We start from the raw sequence: 21,867 nt of genomic DNA on the forward strand, positions 1-21,867 counted from the left end.
ATGTTTCAACATCGCGGTGCATTCTGTGGGAACATTTTATCTCATGTGCATGCGCATTATTTCGCGCTCGTAGGGAATGTGTATAACTAGGTCTCCCTTTTTGATGCTTGTCATTCAGTTAGACATGTGTAACGACATAATGAATGCAGAAAAATGACAATATTAAAGATGCATAAAAGGGAAAAAATGCGAATTTTATCTTTGTAGAAACATTTCACTGCTATTTCCCCCCTACGACACGGTAACTGCGCAAGTGCTGAAATTCATTTTTACTTCCTATATAAATGCTTTAACATTGCTCTCCTTCGCGGTCCGGTGCGCTCCGCTCCGGTCCGGTCTTTTTTTTTTTTTTTTTTTTTTTTTTTCTTGTTCATTTGAGCAGCACGATTTATTTCCATTTTTACTTAATATTATTTTTTTTTCCTTTGCACACTTGACAAGTAAGGCACATATATTTCCTCACAGGAATTGGGCATTGCCATGGAAGGAATGTTCCTGACAACTTAGTACTGAATAACGACTTTAACAAAATTGAAAATCCGCCAGAATAGTTAAGAAACAATTATAAAAATAAAAATCAAATAGAGCCAACAAAATGAACGACAACCCGTACATACCCGTTATCGAAAAATTAAATAGTGAAAAGAATCCCAATTTTTATATTTGTGGAAATGGATTTATAGCCCCTTTAGACATCAAAAATTTGAAAAAAATTTCCAACACGGAAAAAAAAAATTTGCAGAGAGTTTTTAAGATGATGGACAAGGACAATAAAGGAAAAATTTCCGTTTGCAATCTGCATGACATTTTGCATAAATATAATTACAAGATTTCTAAGGTTATACCTCTTCCCGCTGCTTAATTTTGAGTTCAAATGAGCTACTCATTCTTTTGCAGTACACCCATTTTAGGCACATCGCTTCTGCATCCTCATACAAAATGATGTAGAAGACATGGGAGAGAATGAGAGTTTGTAGCGCTCTTCCTGCGTTGAGCTGGCGAACGTTATAACGTTTGCAAATCGGCGTAGTGTAACTCGCCAACTGTGGAGTACCCTAAAGGGGAAACGCTAAGCTGTGTCTCTTTGTTGAAATTGAGGATGGACAAACAAATAGGCAAACAAGAATGAGCGTATAGGTAGACAAATAAGCGAATAGGCCCATACAAATGCGCGAATAGGCAGACCAAAATGAGCTAGCAGGCCAATGAAACAGAATTTCCTCCACCCCTCCGCCAGAGCGAAGTCGAAAGAATGATATGGGAGTTCGATGACAACATGGACAACTGTCTAGACTATGATGAAATTTATTTTCTATACCTGCGGTGTGTAAACGACAAAAAGAAGCAAATACCGAGTGACCTATACAACATAATTCAGTTTTTCATGTTCGATTATGAAATGAATGGGTACATAACTGTGGAGAAAACGCTCCAAATCTTGTATGTGCGTTTTGGTCGAGAAAAGATGGACTTGGAAGTCCAGGAAATATTTGGAGACAAATATGAAGATGAGTCTGGCGTGGAAAAGCAGATATACCTTAAGGAATACCTCGATAATGAAAAAAAGCGAATTCGCAAATTCAGGTTATTCTCGCTAACCGCTTCCGCGCGATTGTACAAGTGAACGCGTTTGTCTCTTCAACCCTTTGTACGCATGCCCCCATTGTCCAGATGCGCGCATATATAAAACATTGTGTGTACATATATATATGTATGTATTTTCCCCCTTTAGGGGGGTGATTTTTTAACGCAGGACGGAAAATCACAATAAAAGGGGCAAGACATAATTATATTTGCACTTACGGGCTAAGTGCTCTCATCCATTTATACACCTTGGAGCGTTCACATAACATGGTTCTATGTCAGCAAAGAATCACTTCGCACAAGCTGTGTTTGTATATTTTTCAATTTTTCATAGTCCATGTACATATCGCTGTTCTTCGAATTCAATGCAGCGGATGTACATGTAACAGGGCACTTTTTTTTTCTTCCCTGTTTCGCTAACTTATTGAAATTAAAAGTTCTTTTTTTTTTTAAACTGTTGCAAATGGCACAAGTAGCTCTCTGTTTATCCTCGTTTATACATACACCCAATGAAGCTATCATGTACTCGTCTACCACACATTCACATATATTTTTTTCACCTACATGATAACACCGTTATTCACTTTTTGTGTGCGCAAAATTTCCAAACTGGGCGTTTTACTAATTTTTCTCTCCTCAATTTTAGAAATGCGTAGAGTTTACAACATACGTTATTAAGATAAAATGGGATATTTAATTGTAGTCCATTTTTTTTTTTTTTTTTTTTTTTTTTTATGTACTTTTATAACATACGAAAAAATCGTGTAAACATTTTACTTAACCTGGAACGTAAAATTGGCTACTTCGCAATTTGAAGTGTTCACTTTTTTTTCGCAAAAATGCAATTTGTAATGTTACAAGTTGGAATTCCCCTTAACCATTTTTTTTTTTTTTTTTTGTTACAATTTGTTCATTATTTTTTAGTATATATTTCACTCTTTGGCATTTCGTATGTTATAAAAAGTTCATGTGCAACAGTGACAAACGGCACAAAGGAGTAAGGTAAATTTGACCTATACACTAACACCCAATTTTGCACGTTGCTCGTTCCTCCTTTGGTTTTGTACCATCTATGTACAGAATATTTACCCTGTTGCACACTGCGTTCTTTATTGCTGCCATGTAGACTCAAGTTCATAAAGCACGTGTATATACGCGCCCGTAATAATGTGCTATGTTATATGCATATCGATCTGTGTTTATTCACATTTTGCAAGTTTATATTCACACAAGCATCTCCTTCGCAGAGTACTACCCTACTTAACAATTTTTTTCTTTTCTTTTTTTTTTTTGTTTGCGTTCTCCCCTTTTTTTCCCTTGGTGACGTCTACATTAAGAAGTCGCTTGATGTGATCGTCGTAGTGAAAATGAGCTTTTTTAGTTTTTTTTTAAAGCAACTTTGTGCCTAGGAGATAGTGATTTTTTTTTTTTTCGCAAATTTTTTTTCCTATTTTGTTTCTCGTTTTTTTTTGCTTCCAATCCTGTTTCTCCAACATCCGTTCACGCCTCACGTTTCGCACAAATGCGCACATTACGTGCGGACTTGTAAGCATAGATGCACATGTGCACGCCCCCGTTTCATGACTGCAGTGCTCCCCCTACATGTGAAGCATTGCCTTTGAATTTTCATACTCCTTATGGGAAATCCCCCCATAGGCAAATTTATAGCCCCTCTACGCATTTACATAATTGCTCCCTGTTTCTGTCCCCTGTGAAGCTACGTAGATGGCTACAAAAAATACACCATAAAAATATACCACTATTCTATAAGCAACAGTGTCATATAAAAGGTCCAAATTGCCAAGAACAGAATTTGATTCTCTTCACCCCACACTCCAGCATTTTAACTAACTTATGTTTTAGGAAAAATGGAAGAACCCAAAAAAAAGAAAGACAAGCAATCTAATGTTATCATTAGGCTCATTGTGACCACTTACATGTATGTCCTCATATCATTTGCAATGGTTCTTGCTCCAATTTTGCAAATGATATGTATCGTTTTGTTCTTGCCTCTGATTATATGTAGCAAAAAGGCACGCTTAACGATACTTTCCTACTGCTTTAGGATTTGTATGTTCTTGGGTAAGTAGAAAATGGGGAAGCTGCTTAAAAGGGGCTTCCTGAGTTAGACCCCAAGTGAGAACGACAGTGAGAGAAGTGTAGAAGAGCTCCAAAAAACAAAAAAAAAAAAAAAAAACATCCCCATGTGGAAGGGACAAAAGGGAAAGTGTGAACAGTGAACTTACTACTCCACTGTACCAAAAAAGATAATGTGAGGATCAACCATGCGTGTGTGTGTGTGTGTAGAGGTACCAACATGATTATACACTTTCACGTATATTGCCACCCCTGACGCTATGGCGATCTCCCCCCCCTTATTTCTACACAGCATTGTCCCCGTTGAACCCATTTTGGAAATTAAAAACAATCAGGAAACCGAGGAAGGGATACAGGCCAACCACAACAGTTCTATTTGTCAACCACTTATCTTCACTAGACCCGTGGGTAGTTAATGCAGTTACAGTGTCATGGAATTTGAAGTACGTTTTTAAGGCCTCATTACTTCGAATACCCTTTGGAGGACAGGCAATATATTTGTCTGGGGATATGCCAATTCATTTTACCAAAGGGAAAGGTGGATGGGAAGTTAAACCAGGAAGTGTAGCACAGGTTATGAAAACCTGTAAAGAGTACCAATCTATGAACATGGGTACAATTGTATTTCCGGAAGGCACACGTTCTCTTACTGGACAGTTACAGTTTTTCAAACCAGGTTTTTTTAAATTCGCAATTGAAAATAATTGTGAAATATTGCCATGTGCTTTACATGGGTCTGGAAAATTGTGGCCTGTGAAAGCAAAATTGGTGGACATGGGAACTGTGTATTTTTCTTTTGGAGAGCCTTTTTATCCCACCCCTGGAATGACAGTCGACCAGTTAATCGAAAAAACCAGAAATGCCATTTTCGAATTGATTAAGGAGTTCCCCGATTATGATCCCGAGGTAACATACCGGAAGGGACGGCGAAAAAGCGAAATTCGTTAATTCGGAACTTGTGCGATTTGTAAGACATATTCACTACCGCAACTGTTCTGCCACACACTACACATGTTTTTTTTTTTTTTCTTCTTTTTTGCCCCCCCCCCCCCCCTGTAGACGGACAAGTTAGCAACCGAAATGACGAAATGGAGAGGACACGGTCTGTAGTTGCCGTCACATTACGTTGCGACATGGATGCGTTATGTTTTTACAATTACGCCTTTTTTTTTGTCTAACAGTAACTCTAAATGTGTTGCACTCTAATTGGCGTAGATACTCCTTTTATTCCAGTTTTTTACATGGTTACGTTTTTTTAATGCTGCTTTTTTGTAATATGCGCTTCGATGTCGCTTCTGTACTCTATTTTGAGTTGATGAAGGCCCCCATGAGGGGGAGGTTCACAAAAACTGGATATTTCCAAACATTGTAATAAATTTGCCATTATCCCTTGTTTTTTTTTTTTTTTTTTTTTTTTTTTAAATTCCCCCTCATAACACTTATGTATAATTTATTGGAAAGAAAAAAATGAATAAATGAATAGCACGGTGCATAATTTCACAGCGTAAGGAGACATACAAGGTGCACATCATCCTTCTTTTTTTTTTTTTTTTTTGTAAGCGGGGAACAGGTAAATCCGAATTGTCTACGCCCAGATCTCCAACCATCATCTCTTTCAACTTGTGCCTCCTTTACGTGACAACATGTGGGTGACATGACTCCCAAGGGGTCCTACACGATTATACGTAGTGTTTGTAGAAGTGGAGGTTGACAGTTTTGTTCTCTCCGCCATTTCGAATTTTACCCACATATGTTATCACATCAATTTTTGATAAATTTGCAATTTGTTAAAAGTAACCTGACCGCACATTGAAGTGCAATGCGTGCTTTGCTTAGTAAAAATGGGAGAGCTACGAAAATGTGTAAAAATTGAGAAAAGAAGAAAAAAAAAACGTTGTGCATACATGAAGCAACGTATATATATTGTCATTCGAAACATTTCGGGGATGAATAAAAAAAGTGCAAAGTGAGAACCGAGCAGAAAATATACCTAATAAGATCCTTCAGAGGTAACACTTTTTAGAATAAAAGAAGGCCGTAAGAATGCTTCAAACGGATCGATGAGAAAAACTGAATTGCGCGAACAATCAGGTGCTCAGAATGAAGCCGGCAAAAGGCGGAGAATAGCACCTTCTACATATATTGCAGTCCACGTGTTGGGTACGAGAGTGCTTCGTGCCTGTTCATAAATAGATGCCACAATTGGCCTATAGCAGCAATTGGAAAGGAGTAGCATTCTCTTTGGCAGAAATACATCTAAAAAGTGATCCATCTGAGAAGTGATCCGCCTGAACAAACCAAAGCGTGACAAAAAACCATGGCACCTGAGCTGTTCAATGAAGTTGACTTCATCGAGAAGCATTACAACTTCAAGAATTCAGAAGCAGGATCCACACTAGACGAGAATGAAGAGAACAAGATTATCCAATTAATCACAATATGCAAAAACAAAATCGAGGGCGGAGGAGCAGCAGCAGTGGAACAGCGTGAAGCCCATCTGAGTAACTACATTAAGGCATTGAAAATTATCATCTTTTACATCCCACATAACGACTCGATTAAAAAAAAAATAACGGACAGGAAAACGTACCAGAGTTTATTTTTAGGGAGACAATATAATGCAGATGCTGTGAATAGCTTAAGCGGAAATGGAAGTAGTAACCTGGAAAGAGAGGAAACAATTGGAAATCTCTCCCCATACACAGACGTGGACAAGTACGAATTAATATTTTTAATTAATTTAGTGACCCACAATGAAAACAACTCGGAAATTTTTGCATTTCTGTATCCCTTTTATTTTTATCATATTATCATGAAAGGACTTAACAAGGATTACATTTTTATGCTGCTGAACAATTTTATAATAAATGAGAGAACGTATGAGCAGCTTTGCAACGTGGAAGATTTTTCCTTTGTTCTTTTTTTGTCTCTTTGGGATCTTTTAAAAAAAATTAAAAAAAAGGCAACTATCTGTAACTACTTTTATATATTTATTGAGAATTCCTTGAAAAATGAAAATAAGTTATTTTTACACATTTTACAAAATATGAAATTGTTGTATGTTGATTTTTACGCGCACACGGAAAAAATGAACCAAAATGTGTTTTTATTTTTCAAGAAAAATATTGTACTGAGCAAGTGGAAAATTGTTCACAAGGGGGAAAACAAAAATTATTTATTCAAATACATCGCATTGATGTTTAAACTCATTTACGAAACAGTGTACAACATCCTTGATGAAAAAAATTTGGAATCAGAACAAATTTGCAAATACCAACATGTGTATAAAAACACCGTTGAGCACATAAAGGAAAGTCTAACGTACATAAATAACGTAAACTATTTTGACAACTTCCAAAATGCGCATATCGAAATGTATCATAAAAATGTTCTATTCATGGATATGTTCGTATATCATAAAAAAAAATTCAGTTTAGAAATTTTCAAGCTAATTTTATTCATTTCCAACATTTTTAGTGACCGTTATGAAGAACTGGACTACCTGTCTTGTCCAGAAAAAAAAAACTTTCTTGACATTATTTTTACCTACTTGAAAACAATTTTGCAAGTGCGAAGTGACCATTTATCGAAAAAGGAGGAAATGCTTTATCATAAATTTGTTTTAAACAGATACATCCTTAGCTTCGTGGCTAACTTTTGTGTAAACCGAGAGGTGTCAAATTATGTCAAACGGATTAACGGTACGTTGGAAGAGTCCAAGGGATGTGTGTGTGGGGGGGGCAGAAGAGAGAACTACCAACGCGTGGGTTTAACCAACATAAGAAAGTGGGAACCCCCCCCTCAAGTAGGCCTAATGTGTGTATCATCAGTGTTCTTTTATTTTTCCTATGTTTCTTCTTTTTTGTAGGCTTAGACGTTTTGAGAAAATACATGTACATTGACGATAGGGACACTTGTTTAGCAGAATATTCCATTTTGGTATGCCAACGCTAGTTTGCTCACATGGAGGGAGACAATTAAATGTGCATTTTGCTCATCGCACGTACAATTTCATGCACGTGTGTGCGCTACATCCACATCCTTGACCCACGTCATTTTCTCCTTTTTTACCCATCAGGCCATTAAGCACATTAAGGAAAATGAAAATTTGGACGATTTCTAAATAGACTTCATACTCATATGGACGAATATTTTTTGGTCACTTTTTTTTTTTTTTTTTGTAAGCTTTTGAATAGGTTTTTTTTTTGTCTTGTGCAATTTACTCAAAATGCGTTTCGCACCCTCTCCCCTTTTTTCCTGTTTGGAGCTAACTGTTCCCTTTAAGGAGGATCCCCGTATGCGTTTTGCTTCAATTTGAAGAACACATGTAATTTTTACGTTTCCGCAAATTGTGCATCTATTCGTTCGTTCTGTCTTCTCCCATTTTCTGCTTGTCTTTTGCTGGAGGTCCAATTGGGCAAATTATATAATTATACAATAAGGTGTACTTCCAGAAGGTTTGGGAGTAACCATTAGGTTTAGAAAAAAAGGAAGGGGGAAAAAAGAAAGTTGTAGACTATTCCTACAGCGTGACTTCTTCCCGGTGCTATGTTTTATGTTTAGCCTGAAGCAACATACAGAGCAACGTACGAAAGTAAAAAGTAAAGGGTGACACCAATTATGACCATATTGTCACCACCGTTAGGGTAGTTTAAAAACTCCACAACGAATTTTTTCTTTTATAAATGTGTTCGAGATTTCATAAAGTTGACTCTTAAAAATGAAAAAAAAAAAAACGGTAGTGCGAAGAGAGCACATGCACATGAATATATATGTGTGTATACAAACACAAAAACGAATATACCGCCGTGTGCTCCGTTAAAAAAATAACACGCGAACGGAGAATTTTTATGATCTAACGCAAACGCTCGTTATCTCGTTTGTGAAGGGAAGTATATACAATTATACTTGAGGTACTTACAAACAAGCCGAGCAAAGGGTCCCATGCAGACGTTTGTGTGCATGGGCACCACCAGGGCGGTGGCAAAACGTGGATACACACTTAAACGTGAAAACGATAGCAAAAAAAATGACAAAAAAAAAGACGAAAAAATAACGAAAAAGGTCACCAAAAAATAACAAAAAAAGGACGAAAAAATGACGAAAAAAGGAAAAGACTTCATAATATTGACAAAACTGCATTAATAAGGAACCTGCAGAATCACAAAAAATGAGCAACCCTGGCAAAATTAATAATGTTCCAAATTGGGAAGGGTGAACTTGAAAAGATAAACAAATGCGGCGCGATGTACTATGTGCAATGTGCGATGAGCAAGAATGCACTCGGCACAGGTGTGCTCACGGAGATCGAGTAAACCGTGCGAATGGATGTGTGCTAACATGACTCGCCTCATCGCAATATGTATATGCAACGCGCGCATAACATGTGCATACCTTCTGCTTAGGAGACTGACTGAACTTAATTGTGCTTAACGCTGTTTCCCACACTTAAGCTGACCATATGAAATACCAGTTGGGTGAGACTACACAAAATTCACCGGAGCGAAAACCAACTAGATGTTCTTAATTAAGTAATTTATTAACTCCTCCTGCTGCATAAAACTGTAGTCTTCATTTTTCGAATTAAAAATTTTATAATTAACGTCATTTAATTTTATTGGGTTGTGGGCATCGAAAGAGATGTTGCTTCCACTTGACTTGATCGAAATGATAAACCTTATCTTGTGCGACTTAAAATTTTTTATCTTCTTTTTCGTGCTTGCATTATTGATGGAAAAGTATATATACGAAGGGATGTTCTTGTGTAACAATTGTTTGGACAAATCATAGGCTATTAACAGGTTCGACATTTCGTGCACCTGAATAACCACCTTTGGGGATGAGTAACTAAATTGGCCACTGTTCAGTGGGGACTGTATTAAATTTGTTGAGCAGGAGAAAATATTTCGATGACTTGTGGACGGTAAGATATTTTTAAAAATCTGCGTCCTCTCCGATGTTGCTGTGGACTGAATATTTAGCGCCGGTTTTTCATTAGACTCTGTTACCTTTAGGAATATTTTCTCGACATAAATTTCTACTCCATAGGCTTTAATGTTTATCAGATTCAAATCGGTGCCACCACCGCCCGTGTCGTAGTCGACCCCGTAGCAGTTATCGCTGTCTAGCAAGATCCCCACGTCGTCGATAACGCGACTACCAGTGTCATTGATTATGTCCACGCTGGTACCCACACCGCCAGGGAAAACTGTACCAGGCACCGGACCACAGTTCTTCATATGCTGAATGACCCGATCGAATTTTCCTCCGCATGCTATGATATCCCTGTTCTTCCCCTCGGCGATTACATAAAATATAATTTCATTTGAAAACACGCTTTCTTCATAATTCAGAAATAAATCAAAGCAGGTATTTTCAATGACCGTGTTTGTCACGATAAAACTATTGATCTTTTTCACCTTCTCAATCATCAAAAGGGTTTTTACTTTGCTGATCGGGCTTGGATACATTATGTCGTTTGGCACGCTGTGGGCTCTTCTAATGGAGGTGTCACTGGCTCCGGAACTGGGGTTCCCACTAGCAATAGTGGAAGAAACTACATTACCACTAGTATTTGTACTGATGATGATTCCCCCTATGGCAATATCGCTGGTGCCATAACTTCCAGTTTTCTTATCTCCATTCACTGCGAAAAAGCTTTTATGATGAGGAAGAAGGACACCCTGTTTAGTCAAATCATCAGATATGAACTTACTCAAAGAGTTTAAATATTCGCCCACTTTTCCATTTTCGCACTTGAGCTGAAATAAGGAATAAACAAAGTCGCACACCTTGGAGAGATTATTACTGCTAATTTTGAACTTTTGTAAGAGCGGTATAATGTTCGCCTTATTTCCTAGGAGAGGTGAATTTTTCTTTAAATGAATACTCATTTCTTCACTCAGATCTGGAAGGATGTCTAAACATTCCTGCAGTATCAGAGGGAGAAGGTCAATATAGGACCATAAAAATATCAATTTGTTAAGGTGCGAAATGTGGTTATACAAGGTGTAGACTGATACCAGAATGTCTGCATTGGAGAAGATTGAGAGATAATTTAATTCTTCCTGTACGTACACATTCTTCGAACTAATTAAAATGCAATAAAATATTTTTTCAGTTTCCTCAGGGTAAATTGGAGCAGGGACATCCTTTTTCGTTGTCTTGCTTCGAACAGTGGGATATTTATAAGTACACCCACTAGTGTAAAACTTGAAGAAACAATTTGATTCATTATACCTATTGTAGCATTCGAGATTTTCATAGATGTACTCAGAGAAGGAGAAAAAAAAGGAAGGTCTCAGCGTGACGTTGTTGCCATAAATGTCTAGTAGATACAATAAATTATCAGGGTTGTCATTCCTATTGGTGTTAATAAAAATGTTAGATATTTTGAAGTCCTTTTTTTTACTGGCATTATGTGAATTGTTATTCTCATCCACATGACAATGTTCCAAATTGTTATAATATTTATTTCGCAAAATCATTGGAGTCATTAAAAAAATGGCTCCCCTATTTCTCAACGAAGTTATAATCTTTTTCTTAATGCACTTTTTTATATCCGATTCTTCCGTAAACATTTTTGCGCCTTGAAATAATCCCATGTCTTCCTTTTTGATCAGACTTTCTTCCATACAATTGTCAACCCTGTCAAATAGTGTACTAATTATGGTGTGCACTTCCTCACAGTTCCTTTTATTCTCCACTAAATTATATATTTCGCTGAAGTCCTTTTCGAAGGAGAATAAAAAATTTTCATGCAGTAGGGAATAAGCACAAGATCTTTCCTGCGGGTTTATAGCTAACAATTTGGACAAAAAATGGAAAATTTTCTGATCTGATTTTATATTATCTGGGTAAATTCCTTTTAATAAATTAGATAACACTATGGACCTCTCCATGAGGGTAGAAAACGGCTCGTGGAACATTTCGAAGAAGACCACACCTAGGGAAAAAATGTCCGCCTTTTGATCAAAATATTCGCCATTTAACTGCTCAGGGGATATATAATTGACTGTTCCTGCTGATGGATTGATATTATTAGTGGTGTTGTCAATTCGGGTGGTTAATCCGAAGTCTCCTATTTTGGCTGTTAAGATGTTTTCACTAATTTGAAGAAAAATGTTCGACGGCTTTATATCCCTGTGCATAATTTTCATATCATGTATGTAGTGTAACCCTTTTAAAATTTGCTTTATCAATTCCCATAAGAGTTTCTCATTTTTATATATTAACCCGCAGTCTATGGCCTCCCTAAGCGTCTTTCCTGGACAGTACTCCATCAGTATGTACAGATATTTCTCATTAATATCTATCCCCTTTTTCTCCTTATAAAACTGCCGCATGTTAATTATTTCTTCCATATAGTGTGTATAATTTTTTTTCTTTTTACTAACATGTTCATAATTATTTTCCACTTCATCCTGCAGGTAGTAGTCGATGTTATTTTCCACCCAGGCATCGTAGTACCTTACAATATTTTCATGTTGCAACTTTGCAATCATTATTGCTTCCTCCATTATGTACCTGTTATTTTCATTCATTCGATCACTACTGGAGTGTTGGTAAGAGGACGCTCCTTTTTTGCTGCTGGACAAAGTTATTTTCTTCAAAGCATAGGTAATATTAAATCGCTTGTTTTTTACCTTCATTACGTATCCGAATCCACCACACCCTAAAACACATTCCTCTACAAAATCTCGATAATACCTCGAATACTTATTAATTAATTCTTTGCATATTTCGTTACCCTTATCTGACAAAATAAGGGTTAGGGGGATATTTTCATTCATAATTTTCATGAACTTTTTTTTTTTTTTTTCGTTTTCTCTTATATATTTTCCTGCCCTACTTCCCATCATGACAGAATTACCACCTTTCCCTTTTTTGCTCATATAATCATTTCGAAGAAAACGGCTAATTTCTTCTAAATCTTTGATTGAAAATCCAGGGCCTCCATCCTTGTAACTGCTCTCTTCCTTCCATGGCTTTATCGCGTCTTTTGTGTCTACGTCTGCGGCTTCGCCTACTGGTTGGAATCCTTCATTGGAGAAATCTATTACATCTTCTTCCTTATCATCATGGACATTTTTTTTCACGTCCCCGTTTAGCACAGTGTCTTCCTTCTTTTTTTCCTTCCCGACCTCCCGGGCGCTCTCCGCACCAGCCCCCACATCGGAAGACAAAACATCCTCGACGTTCCCCTCCGCCTTCTTAGTAATAGCCCTCTTAGTAACCTCCCTCTTTGGATGCTTCACTTGATACGACTTATGCGACTGTCTATCTTCCGAATCGTTATTTTCCTTGTTTGAAAAAATGATGTTCTGGTCGAAGGCATACGAAATGGGAGATGTTCTCCTCAACTCTTCTATGTCTTCATTTTTGTGCAAAAACAAGTTATCTTTCTCTTCGTACCAATTCATATGCTCTTCGAACTTCTCACCCGTGGAAAACGCCTTACTATTTCCAACCTCTCCACTATTGAGAATATTCACATCTTTGGATTCGTTCTGCCTTAAAGAATTATCGGCATTCTTCCCATCATCCCAGCATTGACACGTCATGGAACTTTTATCATTGATCCTATTGTATAAATACAAAATGCTATCCCTAAAGGAGAGTTCTTCACGTGTAATATGGTCCAGCAGAAGAGTAATTTTGTAGTGATAGCATTTATGGATCTTTGAGTTGTCTATGCTATAACTTAATTTGTTCTTGTTAAAATCGACTGTGATGTGAATATCCGCGTACCTCAGTTCGTGTTGATTTGGCGACCAATTTATTTTGTCTACCTTCAAATGTGCATTTAGTTTTGTCAAATCATTTTGCGTATTAGTGCTTTCTTCTAGGAATTGAATGCTATTGGATTCTTCATCGCCAATGACTCTTTTCAGCAATCTGGGGGGAGAAGTGGAGGAAAAAAAAAATAAAATAAAATAAAAATAACGTAGCGTTATGAACGGTGGGACATATACAGGCATACAACGGATGCGCGCAGGACAGGCATTGCACCATCAGCCGCTACCACAAGCAGCGCTCACATATTTCCTTTTAGCATTACCCCTCTTGGATGATGTCTATTTCGATGTTCTTGTTCAAGGTCAAGGTGCAAATATCGTGGAAGATATTTTCCGGAGAAATGAGATCCTTTTCTTCCCCCACAGTTTTTTCTTCTTCCATGTTTTCGCTCTGCTTACACCCTTCACTGTGCAAAGCGCAGAAATGCCAATACGAGTCTACAGGTCGAGCACATATGTACACACATACACGGGAAGTGTGTTACACGCCAAATGCCACTGCAGGAAAGCCGCTCACACTTGGTCCTAATTGATATCTTTCTTGGAAAAACTCTCGCCTCGTTGGTTTTCCAGTTACTCCGTTGTGTTTTGTGATATAATGCGCTATGTTGCATTATTTTGATGTTTTTTTTTTTTTTTTTTTTTTCTACCACCCCTCTGGGAATATCATTTTTCTGAAATTGGAACCACTAACCAGGACACATTTTTGCAGGTCATTTTCGAAAGACGTTTTTTTTTAATGTGTTAATTTTATTTTTTTGTTCTTTTGCTCCCGTTTTTAAGGGCATATATATGTTGTTACTTCAACCGTTTTGTAGTTCTTCTCACCGTGCGGTCGACTTGTTGGTTTCGCAGTTGCTACATGTACAATTTCGAAAATTTTCGTTTCAAGTTACAAGTTGTAGCTTCTAGCTTTGTCCTTTTTCTATGTTGCTTCTACACTTTGTTTCTGCTTTTTCCTATTTTTTGCCTTGTTCGTTTCGATTCTTAATTTCCATACCTCTTCTTTTCAAGTGGGACGAATATGGGCTGCCCCCAAATTTGTGCGACGTTCCACTTCCACAAAAGAAAAAGGCAAAAACTGAATTTCGCATGTACGTATATATGTCTCCTTCTCACACCCAGGGCAACTGAACCATTCACAATATTTTTTCACACCCCTTGGCAAGTTCTGGAAATTTTGTGTGTTAATGAATTGCACAATTTTCACTTTTCAATTCCTTCTCCTTTTTTTTTCAAATTAATATGTCAAACTATTTTTATCAACAGGGGGGATATGATGTATGTACAGGGGACAAAAAAAAAAAAAATTCAAAAAAAAAAGAACAAGGTAAATATAATAGCAGCGTAACGAAATGACATAATAACACAGTAGTGTAAAGCATTATACACGGTAGGTCATTTTACACTATGTCACGTCCGCCGTGTTATCGTTAGAATTAGTAAAGCATTCCCTCCATTTTAGTTCATATAAAAGGGAAGAAAATTTTCTCATTTGGAAGGAAACTACACCACACATTATATTTCCTTTTAAAGATACTTCTTTTTTTTTTGTGTCGTTCCCTTTTACACTGCTAATAAAATAACACGCATAATTTTAAAAAAAAATATGTCGACTAGTGTAAAAGTGGGTGGAATGTGCATGTCGCAAGCGTTCACTCAAGTCCGTAATGTCAGACGGGAGGATATATAAATCCCGCTTGGGTGAAATTAATGTGCGAACTTTAGAGGGGAAGGGTAGGCAATTAAATAGCTAATTGAAAACTTAATTAATAAGGTAGCTTAAGAAGGAATTAAGAAGGCAATTATTGGGGTAATTAAAAGGGCAAATTAAACCGCCTATTGCGAAGTCCAGCTCAAAAATGTAAGTTCTAAAATGCCTGTCCGCGAGTCTAAATGGCACTAGTCGAACATTCTCCCTTTTTCGAAATACGCTAGCAGGACAATTTTGCGATGATCACATCTTCAGCATTGTAATTTGTATGCTCTAACCATGAAGGAAAAAAAAAAAAAAAAAAAAAATGATTCCAAAATGTCATACATACCTATGTGCATAATAGCGATACATCATAAATAGATTATGCGCAACATGCGTTTTTTTTTTTTTTTTTTTTTTTTTGAAATGATAATTCTTAAACAAGACCGTCTTTTTTATGTTTTCGAATAAAAACTGTGATTTTGAGTCGTGATTATGCTTGTACAAAAATGGGGAAAATGCGAAAAAATAAATAATCGTTTTTACGTGCTTTAACAGTGAAGTTCTTCCTCCCACAAATGGATCATGTGTCGGCGTCACCATCGAGCATAATTAGTTCTTTGTTTTGAAAAAAAAAAAAAAAAAACATTTAGACACATTGATAAACGCTCTTCCTCTTTGAATAAAAAGTTGAGAAAAAATAAAATTCCCCCGTTGACCACCTAAAATGTGCACATAACATTTCGTTCCTACTTATTTGTACTAAACGCGACTTCTAAAAGGACGCGCCGTGTTTATAAGCCCACGTGAGTATTCTAAAAGAAGGAATAGAGAAACCCCTAATGGGCATATTTGTGTGTGCATTTTTCAGAATTTGCCTCACTTCAACAACATCTTTTTAACCATTGCTGAGTGGCATAACGCTACGTTTGGGGCGATTAGTAGAAGGTCACTTGGCAGCTTCGTGTTTGCCCCTTTACCTTTTTTTCGTAAAATGACAGAACAGGACACAGAGCCGAAAGGCTTAAACACGAAGGTACTGGAAAAGGGGGAAAAGCGCGTAGTATTATAAAATGGGCACGAATGCATCTACACATATGAGTGCTTCTACACGTAGGCGTACTTCTTTCCTTTGCGTGACCATCCCACTCCATGAACAGATAGGCGAGCTCACAAAGGCGCTGTTGGACGTGTCAGCTGAAACGGATATCCCTACAGAAGAAAAGGCCAACTTGGAAAACTCCCTTTACCTAAAATTGTACGAAGAAAAAAAAGGTACCATCACCGAATTTTTGAATAAAGAAAAGAAAAAGGTTTACGACCAAATGGACAGTTTTAAAAATGATATGCTCAAAAAAATTAGCATAATAAATGAAAAAAACGAAGACGTAAAAAAGCAGGCAGATATATTGACCACGGAGAGGAACAAAAATTTGTGCTTCATCAAAAACTTGGAAACGAAGCTTGAAAATATTAAGAAGGCCATCATGTGAGAGGCCACTCCTCCCCAAAACAAGAACACATCCATATATTACATTCGTAGCTGCGTAGCTACTTCACATATATACCCACACAAACAGCCTTAGCGTCGGTGCAAAATAAGAAGCAATAAAATGCCACACAAAAGTTGGAACGAATTTTTGTCCCCTCCTTGTGTCCTCCTATTATTTTTCTAAAAAATGCACCAATTTTGTTCCACATTTTGGGTTAGTGGAACGCATGTACAGTGTCCAAAAAATGGAAGAACAAAACTGAGGAGGATAAAATACACGTTCAGCTGTACACTCAACATGTACATCTAAGCCACACGCGCTTTGCGGTCAATTCAAAAAAAAGTAAACTACACCACATAGGCGAAAAAGGAGGGGTTGGCCATCTGTTCCCCCCCCAAAAAAATAAATAAAAACGCAATGATTTGTAGTACATACGTGCAACCATATATACAGGGTTATCCATTCATGTTGTTTACGCCCTCGCTCATCGTATGTGCCTTTTTGTGAGTTTTGATGAGTTTACATGAGTTGTTTGCGTGGCCTTTTTTCCTCATTTCGCGTTTTCACCTTATACCAGTTGACACCCGGGAGAAGTGAAAATAAGGAAACAAAAAATGAAAAATAACAACTGAAAAATTAAAGTGTAATATTTGAAATACAAGGAACGTCGCATAAGCAGCCCCCCGCACACACGTACAAGATTAGCCAAGCTCACAAGCTACTGTTAAAACAGGAAAGGCTAAAATGAATAATATGATGAAGGAGGATAGCCAAATCAGGTGTAAAAACATCGTATCCATATACACCATTCGAATGTATCTAAATGGGGTCATAATTGGATACGTTTTTAGACGTGAAATTTATAGAAAGTTTTATGTATATAAAAATGACAACTTGATATTTCATTATTTTAAAAAAGGGTTCTCTTCATTAACACGCAATAAAGGTCCTCCCAGCACAACTCACTTATCACACAAGTGTTTATCTCATCATAGAAAAATCCGTCTGGCTAATAAATTAAACTATTATAATAGTCGTAAGAGCAACGAATATATTTCCAATTTTTTCCCCTTCCGTAATATATCCAATTTGAAGAAAAACTTTGAGGTTTCAAATTTCCTCGCTTCGAGACTTGCATTCTGGACATGTAGGCCTGCATAGCGAGAGAAACGCACGTGCATATACCGTCCTATATGTGCATGTACATACATATAAATTTTTACCCATCGTTTATGAAAAGGCACCATTTTATGTCCCCTCGTTGTTTTACGCAGTGTCCAGTTGTACCACAAAACTATGTCTACACGTATTCGCACTTGGGGAGGAACATTTTTAGTATTTCACTTCATACACACATGTGCGCGAAAGTAGAGTGTTTTAAATATATGATATTCTTCCTATCTCACTGCTATGTCATTTTATACTATTTTGGCGTTTATATATATATATATATATATATATTTTTGTCCTTCCACCCCTTCCCCCCCCATACATTTGCACCCCATCGCTTGCTCAATTTCACAGGCTTCTGCACCTTAACATGCTGGGAATTGAACAAAGTATTTGAGAATAGCGTGGTTTCCCCCATATGTTCTGGCTTCGTAGCTTCCGCATTCAAGTAAGACCTTTTTTTTTTTTTTTTAAAAAATAAAATAAAGAGCGATACAGAGGAAAATTGTAAAACATGCGTACAACAACTCTGCCTTTTTTCCTTGTCCAACGTGCGTGCATTATCTTTAAACCTTTTCTAGCAAAGTAATGTTCAGGGAGTACCACAAGATTCTCATCCCTGGATGGCTCGGGTGCATCTTAAGGTAACCACGAGACAATCGAACATTTGTCCAATTCAATTAGACTTCCTGTGATGTGCCACTTGTTCGTAAAATTTCCTCCATCCTTACGCGTTCAATATTTTGTAATTCCTAACACTGTGCACAGCTTCATATTTTTATCCCACCTTTTAGCTACATTATTTTCATTTAAGCGGCAGAGCATCGACAAGGATAGCTTACTTTGTCTCAAAAAAGTAAACAAGTCCAGCAAGAGTTTCTCCTCATGCCATGGGAACGGAGCTCAAATATGCAGTTCCACCTAACATGGCGGGATTGTAATTTTTCACATTTTTTTTTTGTTTTTGTAACCATATTTATATGTATTATTGTTTGATGGGTGTATTACATACTCATACGCAGTGGGTAGAGGGGGATGTGGGATGGCCAACAGTTTTGTAAGCTTCTTGTGAGGAAATACCTCGAATGGGCTTAGACCGCCACTTGCAATCCACAATTTGGCACTTACATTCTGTGTACATTGCCCCAGTGAACTCCTCCGGCTTCTGTCTTTTTTTTTTTTCTTTTTTTTTTTTTTTTAGTATAGCTGTGTGCTCAACTATTACATGTTTCATTTGCACACATATGCAACGACCACTTATATAGAATAACCCTAATTTGTGTTTCCCTAGCTGTTTCTGTACCCCTCATTTTTTTTTTTTTTTTTCCTGCACAATTTTTAATCCGCCAAATATTTCAAACATGAATGAATGTGTACAAAAATGATCGTAATTTGGGCATATCCCAAAATGCACATTTCAAGAATGCTACCTCAACATGTGAGCTTCCGCTTACGAAAGCGTGGACGGAATTGCACCACGGGGAGGCAATATGTGTTAACGCCGTCCCTAATTAGCAATTTAGTTAGCTCGCTTATTCCTGTTAGCATTATAACTGATGCTTACCACTGTTGCTACTGTATTATTTTTTTTTTGGTTCTTTTAGTTGACTCGTTTTTAATTAATATTAAAAAATCTTTGCTGCATGGCTTGACACGTAGTATAAAAATAATATTCGATGGAACACATGAACACATGTACACATGCATATACGTGCATACATACATAAGCACACGTGCTCGTATACACGCTTGTCGGCACTCGGTCAAAGCACTAATTTAATCAGAAAAATGGCATTTTCTCGCTAATATAATAGTACATGGAATGCATATATATATGTATCGGCTTGGAGGGAAATAAAAACATATCGAGGTAAGAAGCAGTGTGGTACATACAGGATGTGTGTGTGCACGTGGTACGGGGCACGCATAAATGGGAAGAGCTTATGCTGCGATCAGCAGATATAGCTGCTTTTCTGCACACGTTTGTGCGGGTCTGTATTTTAGCAGGACACTTCATAAAGGTAAAGTCTTCTTTCGTATGGCTCTTCATTAGCGCGGTCATTAATTTTGTACACATTTACACACATTTCGGATACTTCAAATTCAAAGTGCCAATGTCTTTTAATTCTTCTTCGTGCCAGGAAAATTTCAATATACGTATTTCTTTTCGTACAGGGATGCACCTGCATCGGCTCCGCCTGCACCTCCCTTGTACTTTCCATATGTCGCCAAAGAGTTCGCTTCTGCTCTCTTTAGTAACACTTCTCTGGCCTTTTGAACATTCTCCTTCTTTCCTTTCCAGGTATTCAAAACAGATGCCTGCAATGCTCTACCGTAGGAAAAGGTCAATGCCCATGGGTGTGGACCTAACACATTCATGGAATTCAGGTTGACAGATGCTTCTTCTTCTGATTGGCCTCCCGATAAGAATACAACTCCTGGTAAAGCTGGGGGCACCGTCCTACTTAAAGTCCTCACTGTGAGGAAACCAATGTCCTGGGTTTTGGTTTTCACAGCACAGTCGTATCCTGCGGTCACCATGTTGGGCTTCAATAAAGCTCCTTCCAATAAAACTCCTTGATCATGTAATGCCTTAAAAACACAAGCCAAGACCTTCTGAGTTACAGTTGCACATACTTCTATAGTATGAGAACCATCAGCCAAAATTTCGGGTTCAACAATTGGTACGAGTTTGTTCTGTTGGCAGATAGATGCATATCTAGCTAATCCCCATGCAGTTTCTTGAATGGACAAATCAGTTGGCTTTCCCTTAACTGGATCAATTACTAATACAGCTCTCCATTTTGCAAACCTTGCACCAGCTTTGTAATATTCTTTACACCTCTCAGCTAGACCATCCAATCCTTGGGTTGACTTCTCGTCATCAGTGCATGGGATTGTAACTAAACCTTTGTCAACCTTAATTCCTGGAATAATTCCCTCATCGTGCAATAAATTTACCAAAGGGACACCAGCTTCATTCTTCTGGAATAGAGTTTCTTCAAACAAAATTGCTCCTGATATAAATTTGCCTAATCCCTTAGTTCCGAAAAGTAAATCTCTGTAGCTGGCTCTGTTTTCAACCGTATTTTCTACATTGATGTTGTCAAATCTTTTCTTAATAGTTTGGGTAGATTCGTCAGCAGCTAAAATTCCCTTTCCTGCTTGAACAAGCTTCTTTGCTGTGGTTGCTATTTCTTCAGCAACATCTGCGGGGAGTTTGAGGGGGGCGTTTTTATATTCGGATCCAGTGGCCTGCAAGGAGGGAGCGCAAAAAATATAGAGATATCAGTATTTGCAAGGATATAATAGGCAGATAGCCTCATTTTTTTTTTTTTTTTTTTTTTTTCTTCTCAGCTAGCCAATTCGTCATTCGTGCACAAATTGTATTCCTCTCGGTATGTAGTATATACTATTACGCACACAATTTTGTGTACACTACAATGGGCACATGTACAAAGGGAATGGAAAAGCGGAAAATCCACATACATATCATACAAATGTAGTATAAAAATAACATAACCATACTGGGGTGAGGGCTACTCCTCCAACCCCAAACATTTGGTCATCTCTCTCTTCATTCAACAAGCAAAAAACTCTCAATTATGTTCAGTACCATTTTGTGAGTAATCAGATGTTCTACGTATAGGTATAGTTATATATATATCTAATATACTTTATATAGGATTATCGTAAGCACGAAAATACATTAAAAGTTCAGCAAAAATTATGCGTAAATTATTATTTATTTTTTTTGTGAAAAAAAATGTAGCAAAAGCATTCGCGAATATATTTATATATTTGGAATAAAGGCGTCAACTTAAAAGTAATTTCCAAACGCGACATACAAAATAATTGAACAAATTTGCAAGTGCGCAAACGTAGTTGCTAGCATGTACAACTCACATAAGTGACATATTTTATATAATGCAGTTGTTACATGGGTAACGTGATGCTTTTGGTATGCTAATGTAAATATCTTACAATATATCACCTTCACGCACCGGTACATGCATTACGCGGTAGTAAA

General features: G+C 37.3%; 7 protein-coding genes across 7 annotated transcripts; 5 read left to right on the forward strand and 2 right to left on the reverse strand.

The window, feature by feature from the left end:
• Positions 1-595: 595 nt before the first annotated feature.
• Positions 596-1,787, forward strand: AK88_02642 (uncharacterized protein; the record flags this gene model as incomplete). Its single annotated transcript, XM_012480267.1, has 3 exons — positions 596-838; positions 1,238-1,584; positions 1,754-1,787. The coding sequence occupies 3 exons, from the start codon at positions 596-598 to the stop codon at positions 1,785-1,787; spliced, it is 624 nt and encodes a 207-aa protein (XP_012335690.1).
• A 1,665-nt stretch (positions 1,788-3,452) lies between these two features.
• On the forward strand, positions 3,453-4,791 carry AK88_02643 (uncharacterized protein; the record flags this gene model as incomplete). The annotated part of the gene is made up of 3 exons (XM_012480268.1): positions 3,453-3,666; positions 3,974-4,587; positions 4,741-4,791. The coding sequence occupies 3 exons, from the start codon at positions 3,453-3,455 to the stop codon at positions 4,789-4,791; spliced, it is 879 nt and encodes a 292-aa protein (XP_012335691.1).
• A 1,207-nt stretch (positions 4,792-5,998) lies between these two features.
• AK88_02644 (uncharacterized protein) lies at positions 5,999-7,804 on the forward strand (the record flags this gene model as incomplete). The annotated part of the gene is made up of 3 exons (XM_012480269.1): positions 5,999-7,382; positions 7,550-7,620; positions 7,760-7,804. 3 exons carry the CDS (start codon positions 5,999-6,001, stop codon positions 7,802-7,804), a joined length of 1,500 nt encoding a protein of 499 aa, XP_012335692.1.
• A 1,390-nt stretch (positions 7,805-9,194) lies between these two features.
• Positions 9,195-13,860, reverse strand: AK88_02645 (PEK protein kinase; the record flags this gene model as incomplete). The annotated part of the gene is made up of 2 exons (XM_012480270.1): positions 9,195-13,578; positions 13,742-13,860. 2 exons carry the CDS (start codon positions 13,858-13,860, stop codon positions 9,195-9,197), a joined length of 4,503 nt encoding a protein of 1,500 aa, XP_012335693.1.
• Positions 13,861-16,168: 2,308 nt separating this feature from the next.
• On the forward strand, positions 16,169-16,667 carry AK88_02646 (uncharacterized protein; the record flags this gene model as incomplete). Its single annotated transcript, XM_012480271.1, has 2 exons — positions 16,169-16,210; positions 16,335-16,667. 2 exons carry the CDS (start codon positions 16,169-16,171, stop codon positions 16,665-16,667), a joined length of 375 nt encoding a protein of 124 aa, XP_012335694.1.
• A 744-nt stretch (positions 16,668-17,411) lies between these two features.
• On the forward strand, positions 17,412-18,650 carry AK88_02647 (uncharacterized protein; the record flags this gene model as incomplete). Its single annotated transcript, XM_012480272.1, has 4 exons — positions 17,412-17,814; positions 18,192-18,285; positions 18,419-18,481; positions 18,632-18,650. 4 exons carry the CDS (start codon positions 17,412-17,414, stop codon positions 18,648-18,650), a joined length of 579 nt encoding a protein of 192 aa, XP_012335695.1.
• Positions 18,651-19,985: 1,335 nt separating this feature from the next.
• Positions 19,986-21,398, reverse strand: AK88_02648 (fructose-bisphosphate aldolase 2; the record flags this gene model as incomplete). Its single annotated transcript, XM_012480273.1, has 2 exons — positions 19,986-21,092; positions 21,366-21,398. The coding sequence occupies 2 exons, from the start codon at positions 21,396-21,398 to the stop codon at positions 19,986-19,988; spliced, it is 1,140 nt and encodes a 379-aa protein (XP_012335696.1).
• Positions 21,399-21,867: the final 469 nt, after the last annotated feature.

The sequence above is a fragment of the Plasmodium fragile genome (assembly GCF_000956335.1).
Source record: "Plasmodium fragile strain nilgiri unplaced genomic scaffold supercont1.26, whole genome shotgun sequence".
Classification (NCBI taxonomy): domain Eukaryota; phylum Apicomplexa; class Aconoidasida; order Haemosporida; family Plasmodiidae; genus Plasmodium; species Plasmodium fragile.